The following is a 15,062-nucleotide window of genomic DNA, read 5'->3' on the forward strand; positions in this document are numbered from 1 at the left end:
CTCGGTCTCGTTGCTGGTGCCAATGATCGATTCAAGATGTGTGGTATTGTGCACGCCGAGAGAAAGATGGACGATGGAAATAGATGGGGAAGGCGGACTCAGGGGCGCTTTGCGAGCAAGGGGAGAGTGTATTGTACAATGGGATGTGAGAAGAGGGATGTGGGTCATCGCGCAACACCAGCAAGCTTGGCTTCGAAGCCCTCGCGATCGCCCTCGCGATCGCTGCTGCTACTGGCTCCACCTGCTCTCCTCTTGCTCTTCGCGCTCTGATGTGCCTGAACCAGCGCCTGCTTCACCGCAACAGTCTGGCGCCAATGTTGTGCCATGCACTTCATCCTGCTCGCAGCCTTGACCACCAGAAGAGCCTTTCGAAGCTTCATCCTCGGCCCCTCCTTGGCCATACTCCTCTCAGGTTGCTCAATGCCACGCGACCGCCCAAGGTCAGCAAGGAAGCGCAACGTCTCCCTCTCTGACAGCTCGAGCCCACCGACCATCTGAAGCAGGTACGTCTTTTGGAAGCAGAGGTCCTCGCGCAGGTCTGATTCGCGCATGTACTTGGCTTTGAGGTAGCGGATCTGCGTAAGAAGACCCTTACACTCGGCGGCGTGCTTCGCTCGAAGGGCAGCCGTGTCTTGATGAGCAGTGGGGCCCATAGTAGCCGCCAAGCTTTCCCTCACTTCGAGGTCCTGTATCATGCGTTGCGCTTGGTCCAGACGACGCTTGAGCGCAGCGATAGTCTCCTGCGCTTCGGCTGTGATGTTCGCCGCCTCGCTGTTCCTAGCGCCTGCTCCAGGTGCACTGCCAGCCCTCTCAGCTTGGCGACGCTGCTCATCCCTCTCCCTCCTGAGCCTCTCCAAGTCCATCCCAAACTTCTCGCTCTCCCCGCGCACGCGCCTCAGATCAGCCTCCAGCGCAGCGACGTCTTCTAGTATATCACGCCTCTCCTCGTGCAGCCTATCCCGATCACCCGCAACCTTGCGCAAGTCCTTGTCCTGGCGCCTGAGCTCAGTGTGCAACTGTTCCACCTGTCGCGTCTGAGCATCGAGCTGCTGCTGGTGCTCTTGCGCCGCCTGCCGTGTAGAGGCGAGCTCGGCTTGTACCAGGGCGTGACGCTCGGTCGCGCTACGAATCTGAGAGTGGAGAGTGATACGCGTTTCAAGGACGGCGGCCCGGTCTTCTCGCAGATGCTGCAGCTCCTTGGCCGCTTGACGTGCTTGAGACTCGAGCACGCGAAGTTGAATGGCCATCTCTCCATTGGTCTCATCACCTCCCACAGAGGACTTGTCAGCAACCTCCTGCTGCAGCTCAGCATAGTCCGACGCCTTGCGAGTGAGCTCGTTTTCGATGCTGCGTAGACGCTGTTCAGTGCGAGCAAGGTCGCGCTCAGCTGCTGTGCTGACTTCACCATAGGCCTTAGAGTCCCGGGCCAGCTCAGAGAGGCGACGACGCTCAGCGTGAAGCTCGTCGTCCAGGTCTGCAATGGCTTCGCGGGCGCGCGCAAGCTCGGCGTGCGCGGTTGAGTGGAGCTCCTTGCGGGTGGTCTTGCTCTTGCCTTTTGACAATGCGCCTCCTCCTGCCTTATTCACCTTGCTCTGCGCGTTCCGCAGCACCTTGTTTTCTTCCTCCATCTCTGCCAATCTGGCGGTGAGCTGCGGGATTTTCTCCACAAATTCAGCGAGTGCTTGGTCACGCTGCTGTGAGCGGGCCTTGCGGTCGAGATTCATTGTCGTCGCCGATGCAAAGGTAAAGTCTGCCGCATCCTCGTCGCGACGTGATACGCCCCGTCGGCGCAGCTCAGCCTCGAGCTCCTCAATCCTATCGAGCGCTTCGAACAGCTTGCGCGACAAGGTAAGGTGACTGACACCTTGTCGATCGATCTCGCTCAGCTTCTCGTCCAGCTGCGCGTTTGCGGCGGCAAGGAGCTCCTCAAGCTGCTTGATGTGTTCGACAACGCTGGTGTTCCCGAGAGAGGAGTCGTGATTGAGCCATGAGGCAGGGCTGAGCTGGCCTGGTGAACGAGGGGTGCGTATTGGCGTCTGCAAGGCGGCGAGGGCGCGATGCTTTGCTGGGGTTTGCAGCATGGACGATGTCTGAGACTGGTGGGCAGCCCCATCCTGCTTGCCTGCGGCAGCTGCGCCGGCGATGATGCTGAAGCTGGAGTGAGCCTGGACTTGCTGCTTGTACGACTCCAGTCGCGCCTCAAGGTCCACCTTTTGCTTCTTGAGCTGTTCGAGCTCCATTGCTTGAGCGCGCGTTTCACTCGCCTCAGCCTTAGCCTTGCTGAGCTGCTCGCGAACATCCGCAAGCTCCTTGGCCGTACTATCAGAGCCAGACAGCAGTCGATTCAGCTTCAGAATCTCGTTCTGCTTCTCGTCCACGGCAATGCGTTGTCGATCCATCTCATCGCGAACCTCGTCTGCTTCCTCCGTCAGTTTGCGGATCTGCTCCTCGAGGTCTTTGCGCTCGTCTTCCATTGCTTGCAGGTCCATCTCATGGCCCTTGAGAAGGTCTTCAAGCTCGGCCTTTTCCTCGGCGTGGATTGCGCGAGCATCGTCCAGTTCTTCGCGCAGACGTTGCGCTTCCTCGTCGTCTGCGTCGCCCTTCGATGCACGCTCAGCTCGTAAGCCCTGCGCAGCAATCTCTAGCTTCTCAACCTGTTGAGTCAAGCGGTCCACCTCGCCCTTGTAGTCCTCAGCCTCCTTGATAGCAGCGTCCCGCTCCTCCTCGAACCTTCCCGTCTCCTGCATAGCAAAGTTGGCTGCCTCCTCAACTTCGTCTTGCAGCCTGGCTCGATGCTCTTCGCTGGCCTGGAGCTGCTCGTGAGCCTGCTGCAGCTCCTCGTCGCGCACTTGGATCTCCTCTTCACAGCGCTTGAGATCCGCCTCCAGGTCGTTGAGAAGGACGTCACGCTCAGAGAGGGCGGCACTGCCTTGTGTTTGGTCAGCCGACTCGTCGCCGTTGCCTGCGTTCCTTGTTGCCACTCGACGCTGCTTGAGCTGCTCCATCTCGCCGCGCAGATTCTCGTGCTCACTTTCGAGTGCGTCGAGCATGTCGTTCAGCTCCTCTTTGTGGCCTTCAAGCTCCTCAATCTTTTCCAGAGCTTCCTGCAAGGCTTGCTCTCGCTCCTCGTGATCAGCGGAGTCACCCGGCGCGGGGCTTGGTGGTAGGGGAATGTTGGCCGGCGAGCGTTGGTCGTCACTATTGTCTCCTACGCGCGACTGATTAGCAAGCTGGCGTTGCGCCTTCTCCTTCTCGCGCAGGGCAACATTGAGCTGCCGCCTGAGCGTCTCGACTTCGCTCTGAGCAGAAGCTGCTGCGGCCTTGAGCTCGGCGTTCTCCTCGACGAGGCCGCCATTGAGCTTGTGCAGGTGGCGGGACAGCTTGTTTGGGTCGATGCGATTCGTTGCTTGAGCCGCATTGTCGGCTTGTAGTCCGATACCTGGCAGGGAGGTATTCGCCCAGCCCTTTGCTGGCGTCATGAGGTCGTATGTCGAGGACTGCTCGGAGGCTTGCGAGGCTGCATCGCTCTGTACTCGGGCAGGCAGCGGTGTCCTGCCCGCTCCCAGCTTCATCGAGCGACCGAGACGATTCATTCTTTTGTCCGTTGCAGGCGTTGGCTCGACTATGCTGCTCTCCTCGCTGGGGGCCAGGGGCACCCTCTGAGGTCTGACTCGCTGAGTACGTAGAGACTGCTGGACGCGCAGCTCTCGCACTGGGTCTTTGAAGGCGCTCAGGACGTACGATTGCATGCGATCCGCTGTGACGGCAGCGTTGGCTCGCGGTGTTGCGAGGCTCGTCGCGACTGGTCTTGTGGGCGTGGCTTGAGACTTGTCCTCTGTGAAGGCTCCTGAGGGTTCGTTTTCGCGCTGATGGCTTATTGGCGGTTGCATCCCCTCTGTCGGCTGTGCGCTCGTCTCTGCCTCTGACACTCGGGTGGTATCCTCGCGACTGGACTCTGCATCGTCGGCGGGTGCAGCGCTCGCTGTCACTGGCCTGTCTTGACGAATGGAGTCGATGGTCCCTACGCTTAGATCGTCTTGATTGGATAGAGGTCTGCTACCGTCTCTTGTCCTGCTATCTCTCCCGGAGCTCCAAGCCGAGCCGGTTCCCTCGTCATCGCGACTGCTCCTGGTGGCTGATTGTCTAGTGGCATCTCGCGCAGCCGATTCTGCTGCTCGCCGTGCCAGCGCCGCTGATCCTGCACCTTGACGACCGGTAGCGTTGCCCCCACTACCTCCCGCCTCGTTGCTTTTTTGCGAATAGAAGGTCGTCTGTGATCGATGGGTGCATCCAGTCTTCTGCGGCGTCGATGTGAGGGGCAGCGAGTCGCGAGGGCCTCCCTCACCGTTGCCACTGTCGCGACTTTCCCGGCCATGAAAGGAGCCCGACTCTGACACAGAGCCGCCAAAGCGGGCGAATGGTCGCTGAGATTGCGCATTGCTATCCTGCGAGCGACCATGAGGCTGCTTCTGCTGGTTCTCTTGACTGACGTCGTTGCGGCTCTGTCGTCTTTGTTGTTGGCGGTCTAGGACTCCGGCTAGAGTCTGAGTGGTGCGAGTCCTTGCTGCAGTCGGTGTGTTGTTGAGCTCTGAGAGGTCAGGTAGTATGCGATGCGTTGATGGGTGGTAGGATGTGGTGCGCTCGCCATCCTGCGACCCTTCGTCTGTACGAAAGCTGAGCGACTCTGATCGTGCCCTACGACCGAAGCCTGGCGCAGAGAGGGACGACTCCTCCGCATCCTCAATCTCTGCTCTGATACGTCGCTCCAGATGTGATGGTGACTCGAACGAGCCGTTCATGGCGGGCGCTGAGCGGCGAGCGGTGAGCGGTGGATTGAATGAGGATCGAGAGTTCCAAGGGCGTCACGCAGCTTTCCTCGACTCGACTCGCAACCCTGCGCCGCTCTCAGTCCGAGTGTTGTTCTCCCGCCAAGCTCCCTCGACGCGGCCCGCGACTAGTCTCGAGAGCAGGTGATGGCTGCACGGCAATTGCCACGTGGGACTGGGCCTGCTTGATGCATCGACGGATGGATGCACGGCTGCTGCTCGAGATGGCCGCCGCCCCGACCGCGTCGCACCTTGCTTTCGTACCACCACCAAGTAATCTCCATCGTCGACCGTCGTCTTCACACACAGTCGACTGTCCCACACGCATCTCCAACAATAACACCCACCCAACAACTCACAAGCAAATATGACTGGACGTAAGTACGCCACACGCATACAGCTGATGGAACACGACGTCATCATCGTGTGCTCAGCATCTGGACATCCTTATCTGACCCATGCCCCTGCCCCTTGTCTTCGCTCGCACCCACACTTCTACAGGAGGAAAAGGAGGCAAGGGACTCGGCAAGGGTGGCGCTAAGCGTCACCGCAAGATCTTGCGAGACAACATCCAGGGTATCACCAAGCCCGCCATTCGTCGTCTTGCTCGTCGTGGAGGTGTCAAGCGTGAGTAGCCGTCAGAGGCGATTGTGGTGGCGAAGATGCGACTCAGCACGACGCGCAGCAACAGATTACTGACCCATATCATCCGTCCTCCCTCGCTCATGCGCAGGTATCTCCGGGCTCATCTATGACGAGACTCGTGGAGTCCTCAAGCTCTTCCTCGAGTCGGTCATCCGCGACTCTGTCACCTACACTGAGCACGCTAAGCGCAAGACGGTCACGTCCCTCGACGTTGTCTACGCTCTCAAGCGTCAGGGTCGCACCCTCTATGGTTTCGGCGCCTAATGGCGTGCGTGGCTCCAAGTCGCAAGGTGGAAGGGCAAAGTCACCCTCTCATCGCGCGCAAGCCCGTCTTCGAGACCAAGACCTTTTACCGCTTCCCGTTTTCTCAGATCCGCCACCAGATAGCTCGACTCTCTTGTATCATCACTCTCGATGAGGTTCAATGGCGCAGACATGCGAGAGAAGCCATTGCCAATTCCTTGGCATCACCCTCGAGCGTTGTTGTCCTCTAGTCCGTCTCCTCTCTGCTCATGAAATCGATTCGATCATCCATCCATCTCATTGCCTGCGGCCGATGGTGGCCAGCCGGTGCTCAGGCGGGTGTGTCATTGATTCGTGTGCATTGCTGCAAGGATATGAGAGGAGGTCTGCCGCTCACTCGCAACCGTAAAAGGCTCAGCTCAGCACTCAGGCTGACTCGCTCTTTCTTCCCTTCTTCTTGCCCAGCCCTGCCTCCAGATCCTGCTCCGCCGTACTCCTGCCCAGCCCAACGAACGTAGCATGGCCAGTCCCCTCAACGAGGTCCCTCAGCATAGATGACGCACCATCCGCCCCAGATCCAACGCCTGCGGCTCCCCCTGTCAGGAACTTACGACGCACACCACGTACCACGACGTCCTGGCTCAACTCATCCGCAAGCTCCGCCTCCAATCGTCGTGTAGTCGCTGCGTCCTCTTTGCTCTTCCCCTTGCCCTTCTTACCACCTCCGCCTCCGACCTTGCGAGCTTGCGGGGCATCAGGGTCGATATCGTCGTCGTCGTCGAGGGCGATCTCGGCCTCTTCTGCCATCTTCTTCATCCAGTCATCCTCAGCCTTCTCCTTCCTGGAGCGATGGCGCGCTTCATCCAGCTCCTTTGCGAGGCGAATGCGGGTTTTGAGGCGACCGAGCACCGAATGAAGGATGGGCAGGTCCTTCAGCTCCTCTTTGAGTGATCCGGCAGGGGTGGGCGCGAGCTGTTTACGGAGACTCATCCAGCGAGACTTTTCTGATGGGGCTAGAAGGACCAGCGACAGGCCTGATTGGCCAGCGCGAGCCGTACGACCTGATCGATGAATGTAGGAGTCGGCCGATCTGGGAAGGTGGAAGTGCACCACGTGAGATACGAGCGGGACGTCCAGACCTCGGGCGGCCACGTCTGTTGCCAGCAGCACTGATGTCTTGCTCGCGCCGGGAGAGATGGTCTTTTTGAACCCATCCAAGGAGCGTAAGCGTGAGCGCTGGTCCATCTCGCCGTGGAGCGGGAATGATTGCACGTTGAGATTTGTCAGAAGCGGTTGGAGTCGACGGACCGAATCGATCGAGTTGAGGAAGACGAGGTAACTGCCCGAGTAACGGAGGAGCAGGTAGTAGAGGTAGAGGTCCTGCGAGCGCAGCATGACGAGTCAGCGACGTTCTCTCTTGTTCCCAACGCGGATACGCTGCGCGCTCACCTTCTCATTATCAAGGCAGTCAATCTTGCCCTCTTTCAAGCTCTCACTAGTCTTGGCTTCGACTGTCAGATCCACCAACTCAGGCCCTCTCTGATCCCTGAATCCCACCTGCTCCACCAACTTGACCATCAAGGCATCCTTTCCACCCTTCTTGCTCTGCTTAACCATTCTAGCCACCTTTGCCCTGCTCTTCGCCAGGTTCACCTGCAGCGTCGCGTCCAATGTTGCAGAGAAGAGAAGAGTCTGCCTCTCGTCATTGTCTGGATCGAGAAGCTCAAGTAAGCTGGAAAGTTCTTGGAACTTGCCTGTCTCAAGAAGACGGTCCGCCTCGTCGAGTACGAGCGTGCCAGCGTCTCGTATACGGGTGGGAAGATAGTCGTCTGACTTGCAGAGCTCCCAGAGTCGGCCGACTGTGCCGATGACTATTTCGGCATCGTGCGACCCTTCCTCCCCTTCCTCGTCAGCAGCACCGTCCTCGTCATTACGCCTGTTCTTCCTCCCTCGCAGCAGACGCCACTGTCTCTCCTCGCTCATCCCACCCACAATAGGCGCGATGCGAACCCACTTCTTGCCGCCTTCGCCGACTGAAGCATCCACCAGCTTTTGAAAGACCTCGTACACTTGAAGGGCGAGCTCACGAGTAGGGAGGATGATGAGTGCATGCAGAGGGCGGGAGGCGGAGTCGTAGAAGGAAGATCGTGAAGCTAGGACACGCTGTAGGATGGGAAGGGCGTATGCGAGCGTCTTTCCCGAACCGGTTTGAGCAAGAGCGATGAGGTCGCGAGGTCGTTCCTCCTCCGAAGTTGGCGCCGAGAGTGGCAACAGTGAAAGGGGCAGCGTTTTTGCCTGCACGGAGGTGGGCTTGGTGAAGCCTAGCCCCAATACAGCACGTTTGAGGGCTGGATGAAGAATGCTCAGAACGGGCTTCGGCCACGAAGAGAGCTTCCGGTCCTCGAAGCGAATGGAGGAGAGGGTGGACGAAGGGGAGCCATCTTGTGCGGAGTCGAGGTTTGAGGTGAATGAGGCGAAGAGGCCGGAGGGGATCGCAAGAGAGTCGGCGTCGTCGTGGTCGCTCTTGGCGGCTGCGCTTGGTTTTGCCGCCTTTGCGGCCTGAGTAGCCTTCTTTTCGGCTTCTTTCTCGTTATCTTTCGACGATGTTGAAGCCTCTGCCTCGTCGAGCTTCCTCTTCTTGCCCTTGGAGGCGGTCGAGGTGGATTGGCTGGCCTCAAAGGACACATCGACGGGCACAGTAGCTGCGGTTGCCTTTGCCTTCTTCTGCTTGCGATCCGCCTTTGCTGGCAGTCGGGCCTTGACCTCCTCTTGGCTGTCCTGCTCATTGTCCCCGTCCAACTGGTAGAACTCGACCCTCTTGGCCCCGCTCTCTGTCTCCTGGTACTTGACTCCCACGCCCTTGACCTCTTGCAAACCCATGAAATCCCCTCCAGCTTCATCAAGATTGGCAAATGGGTCCCACTCGTCACCTTGCTCCTCTTCCTCCACGCCATCAGCAGCGGGTGCAGCGGCTCCTCTCCTCGACCCCATCGAGCCAGAGGCAAGCGCCATAGCCGGAATCTCCACAGGCTTCCATTTCAGGTCACGAAGAGACACGGCCTGCGCCTCGCGTTGCGCTCTTTTTGCCGCCTTCTTGTCGTGACGGATGGGCGGCATCACTGGCTTGATTGAATGCTGTTGGTGATGGTGAGGAGCCCTTGGAGCCAAGGCGGACTGAGCGAGCAGCCTCGGGCAAGAAGGCCAAATTTCAGCCCGTCGGAACGGCCGGCGAGGGCGGACAGGGCGGGCAGGGCGGACAGAGCATCCGAGCCACTCGATGACAAAAGGTTGAGTTGAGTGTGGCTTTCGAGATTTCACTGACAGAGCGAGCCGGAACAGCTTCGTAGCTTTCTCGCCATCCGATCCTCACCTACATCGCAGTCTCAACCAATCGCCCACCATGACACCAATGTCAGCTCCCATCATGATTGCCACGCCACCGCAGGCATCAAGTTCATCAAAACCACCGCCCCAGACGAGCCAGCCGGCCGTCGCTGGCCTGTTGCGCTACAAGTACGCCCAGATGTTGGCAAAGGAGGCAGCAGCAGAGGCCAAAGCTTCCTCCTCATCGCCGCCACCCGGCTGCCCCATGCATCAGCCCGGCGGCGGCGCCGCCGCTTCTTCCATCGCCTCGTCAAGCAAGGAAGGCCTCAATCCCGTCAACAACATCCCCTTCAACCTCTCCCTTTCTTCATCCAGCTCCTCCTCCTCCAGCAGCAGCAGCACCCGTCTCTCCTCAGAGCGTACCGTCTCCTCCATCCCTCGAGGTCACACCTCTCCTTCCGCACCCGATGCCTCACCCTACGACAAGCCCAACCCACCCTCCTCCTGCCCAGTCGCCCACGACGGCAAAGTAGGCCCTGCCCCGAGCAAGTGGGAATACCCATCCCCTTCGCAATTCCAGGCCGCCCTTCTTCGAAAGAACAAGGCTGCTCCAGACGAGCATGTGGAAACAATGGTGGCGGTACATAATTTCCTGAATGAAGAGGCATGGAAACAGGTGCTGGATTGGGAGAGGGACTTTAATCTGGCTTCTTACTCGAGCGCCAAGCCGCTGGAGGCGGGCAAGGGGCCCGCGGAGACTGAGGAGTTGGAGAGATGGTTGGTTCGTTTCCAGGGAAGACCGGGTACGCTCAGCCCGAGAGCTAGATGGTACGGCCTGTTGGGCTCAGTCTGGCCAAGTAGGTATGGTGGGGAAGCGCCCTTCGACAGGCACGACTGGGTTGTTGGGCGACCGGATGGGACTGAGGCTCGATACGTCATCGACTACTACGGAGATGAGGAGCAGGATAGGCGGGATGAGATGCGCAAGATGGCCAGGGAGGAAGCGATCAAGAGAGGGATCAAGATTGAGGAGGAAGAAGAGGATGAACAGGCTCACTTTATTCTGGATGTGAGGCCCGCGCTTGATAGCTTTGACGCCGTCAAGGTGAGGGCAAGGAGAGCGTTCAAGGCGTGGTCGGCCGGGTCTTCTTCATGATGAACGGCAGTGCGACAAAGAGTCAGCGTACGTACACGGCAAGCTACTGTGCTCCGGAGCACTCTGTGTACAATCCAGACTCGATTGGCAATCACTACTCATGCTTACGCTGTCAGCGAAGCCGCACGCATTCATTCTTCGGGTAGCGCATCGTTGATGAGACGAACCTGGCTTACTTGCATTGCGACGTTATGCGAGCGAGGACTACAATACAGATGGAAGATGCGACTATAGGACTGGTGGCGAAGAGACGGACGCCGAGGAGCGAAAAGACTAAAATGTGAAGACTGGCGAAGGATGGATGTGTATATTTGGCTACTGGCCAGCGGGTTGCGCTGGCCTGTCGATTAGAGGGTCGTAAAAATGGTCGGTAAGGGCTGAGATCTGAGCCGAGTTGCGCCTATTCGGCGCTCTGCAGAATGGTATTAATGTACGACTCCCAAGCCCTGGGGTCTACCATGGCGCCATTCGGAGCGCTGGAAGGGATAGCTCCGTGGGGAGGCACGCCTGAGGCGACAGAAGAATGACCACCGCTCCCTGCCCCGCCGCCGCCGCTGAGGCCGACTCCAAGTCCTGTAGAGGCAGGCAGACCCGCGAAGGAGGACGAGCTGGGATCACCTTGAGCCTCCCCATTAGTGTAGGCTGGTCCCGGCCAAGAGGAGCTTATCCCATGCTGGGCGTGTGGACGAGAAGGAGGGGGCATTGACCCGTTGCCGTGAGGCTGGTTGGGATGACCGTAAGACATCTGACGATGAGTCGGATCTGAGTGCGGGTGCGGCTGATAAGACTCGTGGTGTGGGGAGTATTGTGGAGCAGAGGGAACGCGATGGTGGTTTTGCGGCTGATGGTGCTGGTGGTGTGGCTGAGGCATCCCTCCGCTGACTTGATGAGCGCCGCCAATGGGTTGGAAAGCGTGTGGCCCGACCGTATCGAAGGGCTTACGATCAGTCATCCCACCGTTTGATGGATGATGACGCCCTGCATCGGAGGCAGCCGAGCTCCAATCTCCGGTGCTGCTATTTGCCGGTTGCAATGGCGAGGACGTCGATCCATTCGAAGAAGTAGACGGGGCCGCATGAGCTGGCGGGGGATACGCCCCCTGCGGAAGAGGCGCCATTCCCGCATCCGCCGCCCTTGAATGCATTCCTGGCTGATTCGGGCTAAACAGCGACGTGAGGAACGAGAGGTGCGAGATGTTGTTGTTGGGCATCGTTCGCTCCACCATCGAATTGATGTCTGTTTGGCGTGCGAAGAGATCGCGATGGTAAGTGGCCGTCGAAGAGGAGCAGGATGAGGAGGACATCGAGGCAGGCGACTGAACTCCGGGATTTGAGCGCGGACGACTGTCGGACGTTGATGAGGCGGTGGATGAGATGGGCTGCTGATGCGACGCATGGGCGTGTGAGCCACCCTGGTGCTGTGGTGCACCGCCGGCGCCGGCCACGCCTGGAGCCAGAGTGTCGAGTGGCGAGCTCGTAGGCGGATCCGTCGGCGACCATGAAGGACCAGAAGCTGTGCAACGAGGGATGTCTGGCGACACGGACGGGTGCAGGCCCTGCGTCTGTATCGGTAAAGGATGTCCATTACTGCCCTTCTCTTGGCCTGGCACCGGGATTGCCTTCGCCTCGGTATGCGCAGTCCTACCGCTGGAAGGAGGCGGCAGCTCGTAGCGCTGCTGGTTGGCCCCTTGGAAAGCAGAAGTTCTGCCGTGCGAGTGAGGTGGGTGACCCTCTGGCGGCGGAGGGCTTTTCTTCCTGAGCTCGCGGATCGTCTTGGCGTATCGCTGTGCCTGCTCCGCGATGTTGAAGAGACCATCGTTGTTTCCCAGCTGGTCGAGGACGGCGAGCGTCTGATCCAGAACGGGTAGAACGATCTCCGGCAGGGGCATCGAGGAGACGCTCTGTATTGCGAGCATGCAGCCCGCATTGAAAGCGTAGTAGGAAATGACGTTCAGCACGAGGCAAGGCGCGGCCGGTCGCCCAGCAATAGCCTTGAAGCAAATGTCGATCGACCTCCTCGCCGCATCGAGGCAGATGTGAAACTTGCTCGAGTGTTGCGAGAGGGGCGTGCCAGCTAGTTCAGCCTTGATCTGGTTCTCGTCGAGGCGATGAGCGCTCATGCAGAGCTGCAAATGGTTGAGCTGGACGCCGACGCTCTGCCACTTGGACCCTTGGTCAACCCACTGCAGCGAAGGCGTAGTGTCGACGGCGTTCATGTGGTTGATGAGGTCCGCTGGAAGGCCAGCAACCCACCTCTCTGCTATCTCGTTGACGTCGCGTAGCTTGTGAACCGCGCTCTCCTCTGTGACGCCAAAGACGGAGGCACTCTTCTCGATCATCAGTCGCGCCAGACTGAATCTGGCAATGAGAGCATCGTGAGCAATTTTGTTGGGCTTGCTACCCTCGGTCCGAGTAAGCTCGTACTGATCTGCAATGACCTGGAAGTCCGTGGGCATCTTCGTGTCGATCGACGAGAGAGTCAGAGATGTCGGCTGGCCAACGCGGAAGGAGTGGAAAACCTCGAGGGTGGCAATGTTCCACCAGGCGCTACGGCGAGCCTGCATCTCAAAGGCGCTCATCGGAGATCCTTGAAAGTGTGTTGGGTCTCGATGAAGACCAGCTGCGTATGCCAGGCGCAGAGCTACGGTGAAGCAGCTGTTGGCAAATTGCAGATGGCATTCCCCGAGGTGCCAAAGCGCTCGCAGTGTCTCTGCTCGAATGACATCAAGGGGCGCCGAGTAGGTGGTCGCCCACGAGGAAGGACAGGTGATCTGCAAGGCGTTGATGCATCTCCCTGCCGTCTCGAGGAGGAATCGCTCTGGCGATACAAATTCATGGAGCGAGACGTGATGAGATGCCTTTGTTCGGTCGTAGGCCGTCTTGGTGTTTGAGGAGAAGTTGTCCATTGCCATTCTGGCCCTCTGTGCCTGGAGAGCGAGGGCTAATATGACGAGAACAAGCGGCGCCAAAGGGGAGTCGGCCTCGGGAGGCAGCGTGTCTGGCTTGCCATGCCACCAGTCGAGGAATGAGCCGATACGAGCTCGATTGAGGTCGATCAGGACGATGTTGCAGATGCTCTCGACATCAGTCTTAAAGATGTCCAGTAGCGGCTGCGCTTCTTGGCTTGTAGGCAGCACAAGAGATACATTGCAGGGCAAGTCGGCCGTGTTGTTGGGCGATCCCAAGAGCAGCACCTGTGGGGCGAGAGGCGTGCGATATCAGCGCAAGCTGTGCGACTCTCAGTGGGAGGAACATGGCTCACCTCTGAGACGGCTGCGGCTCGAGCTGCTTTGACTCGATCGTGAAATGGCGTGTCGCGACATCGACTGAGCATATACGACTTGCGTACGCCTTCTCTGCGGCGCTGAAAGGCTGCTGCGCTTTCGCTCGATGTCCTCCGGCAGGCAGATTGCCCTGACCCCCCCTCGTCGCATCCTTCTCGTATTGATGACGGTCCTGCTATGGGCTCCTCGCCGTCCTCATCGACGATGGGAGACTCGTTGTCAACGTAAATGCACTGTCGTCCATCCTCGATGCATTTCTCGCAGACTGGATGAGTACGGTCGCACTGTCAGGTGGAGGGCCATCCCGTGTCAGCTCAGCAGACTACCACGACCAGGGTCGCTACCGTCGTAGGACTCTAGGCTCACTTTCTGCTTACGCTCTCGGCATGCTAGACACGAGGTAATCTTCCTATTCCTCTTGATCTTGACTCCATGTCTAGCCCTCTTGCGCCGCTGCTGTCCTCCAACAGCGGCAGCAGAGGAAGTTGCCCCAGGCTGCATGAGCTGATCTTCTTCGTCGTCCATCTGATGCCGGCCTCTGCTACCAGCACCTCGCGGCATCGGCGGGGGCAACGACGAAGTCCATCCTGTGGAGCTGCTACTCCCGCCGGCGTCCCCGCTGCTGCTCCCTCCGTTCAATGCCGCTGTGCGTGGGCTGATGGCGAGTGGCTCCATGAGAGCAGCGGCAGATGATGGGTCTTGAACAGGCGGTGGTGCCGTTGCCGCGTCGAAGTGGAGTTGAGGATGCTGACTATTCATGGTCGTGGCTGTATGCGTCGTCTTATCCGCCCTGTGGGGCATGGAGGCCTCAATGCCCTCGACTGAGGGCTCGGACTGGCGGGCGGGCGAGCTTGATTTTAACAATAGTCGCAGCCAGCCAGCAGAAGATGGGATGGGATGAATGGAGGGAAGGAACAGATGGAAGAGAGAGACAAGAGCGGGACGACGGCGGCTCCTTTCCTCCGTCCTCCTAAAGACGACGTTGTGCTTGATGGCTCGATGCTACTACACCCACGCATCGACTCTTACTCCGTCGTCGTCGCCGCCTCGTCTGTCTCCTGGCTGCACCTTGTTCTCTGTCCGATCTCGCCTGGAGGTACCGCAAAGCTGGATAAGCCACGGCTGAGCGGCTCCAAGTCAAGGTCAGGCAGGCAGGAATTTGGATGCACGATGGAAATGAGCCTGCAGGACCCGACGACGAGGGAGACAGACGAGAGGACACGAATACGACACCGATGACACCGGCCTTCTCACGCCGCACACTGAGCTCAGCTGAGTGGCAGCAGCGGCAGCACCAGCGAGGAACAAGGGTCGACCACCGCCGCCATCATCGACGCCATTACCGCCCTGCCCATCGACGCCCATCGTCGCCGCTAGCAACGCAACGCAAGCAACGCATCGCATCGCTACGCCCAAACCAAGTGCTCAATTAATGCTCATTGCCTGCTCTGTCGGCCCGTCGCGGGCTCGCCTGGTTGATTCCGAGATAGCCAGACCTGAGTGTGGGCAGAGCTGGGCTGAGTGAGCAGGGCAGAACCCCTCCCCCTCCACCGCCACTGCCACCATGGCAAGGCGATCTCTCTGT

At 59.2% G+C, this 15,062-nt stretch overlaps 5 protein-coding genes across 5 annotated transcripts; 2 read left to right on the forward strand and 3 right to left on the reverse strand.

The window, feature by feature from the left end:
- Positions 1-33: 33 nt before the first annotated feature.
- Positions 34-4,833, reverse strand: BDZ90DRAFT_231334 (hypothetical protein). Its single transcript, XM_025505820.1, has one exon. It carries the CDS (start codon positions 4,797-4,799, stop codon positions 165-167), a length of 4,635 nt encoding a protein of 1,544 aa, XP_025362957.1. The 5' UTR covers positions 4,800-4,833; the 3' UTR covers positions 34-164.
- Positions 4,834-5,124: 291 nt separating this feature from the next.
- BDZ90DRAFT_231336 (histone-fold-containing protein) lies at positions 5,125-6,006 on the forward strand. Its single transcript, XM_025505821.1, has 3 exons — positions 5,125-5,203; positions 5,328-5,453; positions 5,560-6,006. Exons 1-3 carry the CDS (start codon positions 5,194-5,196, stop codon positions 5,733-5,735), a joined length of 312 nt encoding a protein of 103 aa, XP_025362958.1. The 5' UTR covers positions 5,125-5,193; the 3' UTR covers positions 5,736-6,006.
- Positions 6,007-6,055: 49 nt separating this feature from the next.
- On the reverse strand, positions 6,056-8,867 carry BDZ90DRAFT_238528 (P-loop containing nucleoside triphosphate hydrolase protein). Its single transcript, XM_025507342.1, has 2 exons — positions 7,164-8,867; positions 6,056-7,094 (listed from the first exon to the last, which is right to left on the reverse strand). Exons 1-2 carry the CDS (start codon positions 8,829-8,831, stop codon positions 6,141-6,143), a joined length of 2,622 nt encoding a protein of 873 aa, XP_025362959.1. The 5' UTR covers positions 8,832-8,867; the 3' UTR covers positions 6,056-6,140.
- A 184-nt stretch (positions 8,868-9,051) lies between these two features.
- Positions 9,052-10,586, forward strand: BDZ90DRAFT_231338 (cytochrome c and c1 heme-lyase). The gene has a single exon (XM_025505822.1). The coding sequence runs from the start codon at positions 9,115-9,117 to the stop codon at positions 10,192-10,194; it is 1,080 nt and encodes a 359-aa protein (XP_025362960.1). The 5' UTR covers positions 9,052-9,114; the 3' UTR covers positions 10,195-10,586.
- BDZ90DRAFT_146225 (hypothetical protein) lies at positions 10,395-14,459 on the reverse strand. The gene is made up of 3 exons (XM_025503500.1): positions 13,844-14,459; positions 13,456-13,761; positions 10,395-13,387 (listed from the first exon to the last, which is right to left on the reverse strand). Exons 1-3 carry the CDS (start codon positions 14,276-14,278, stop codon positions 10,595-10,597), a joined length of 3,534 nt encoding a protein of 1,177 aa, XP_025362961.1. The 5' UTR covers positions 14,279-14,459; the 3' UTR covers positions 10,395-10,594.
- Between the last annotated feature and the right edge of the window lie 603 nt (positions 14,460-15,062).

The sequence above is a fragment of the Jaminaea rosea genome (assembly GCF_003144245.1).
Source record: "Jaminaea rosea strain MCA 5214 unplaced genomic scaffold BDZ90scaffold_4, whole genome shotgun sequence".
NCBI classification, from domain to species: Eukaryota; Fungi; Basidiomycota; class Exobasidiomycetes; order Microstromatales; genus Jaminaea; species Jaminaea rosea.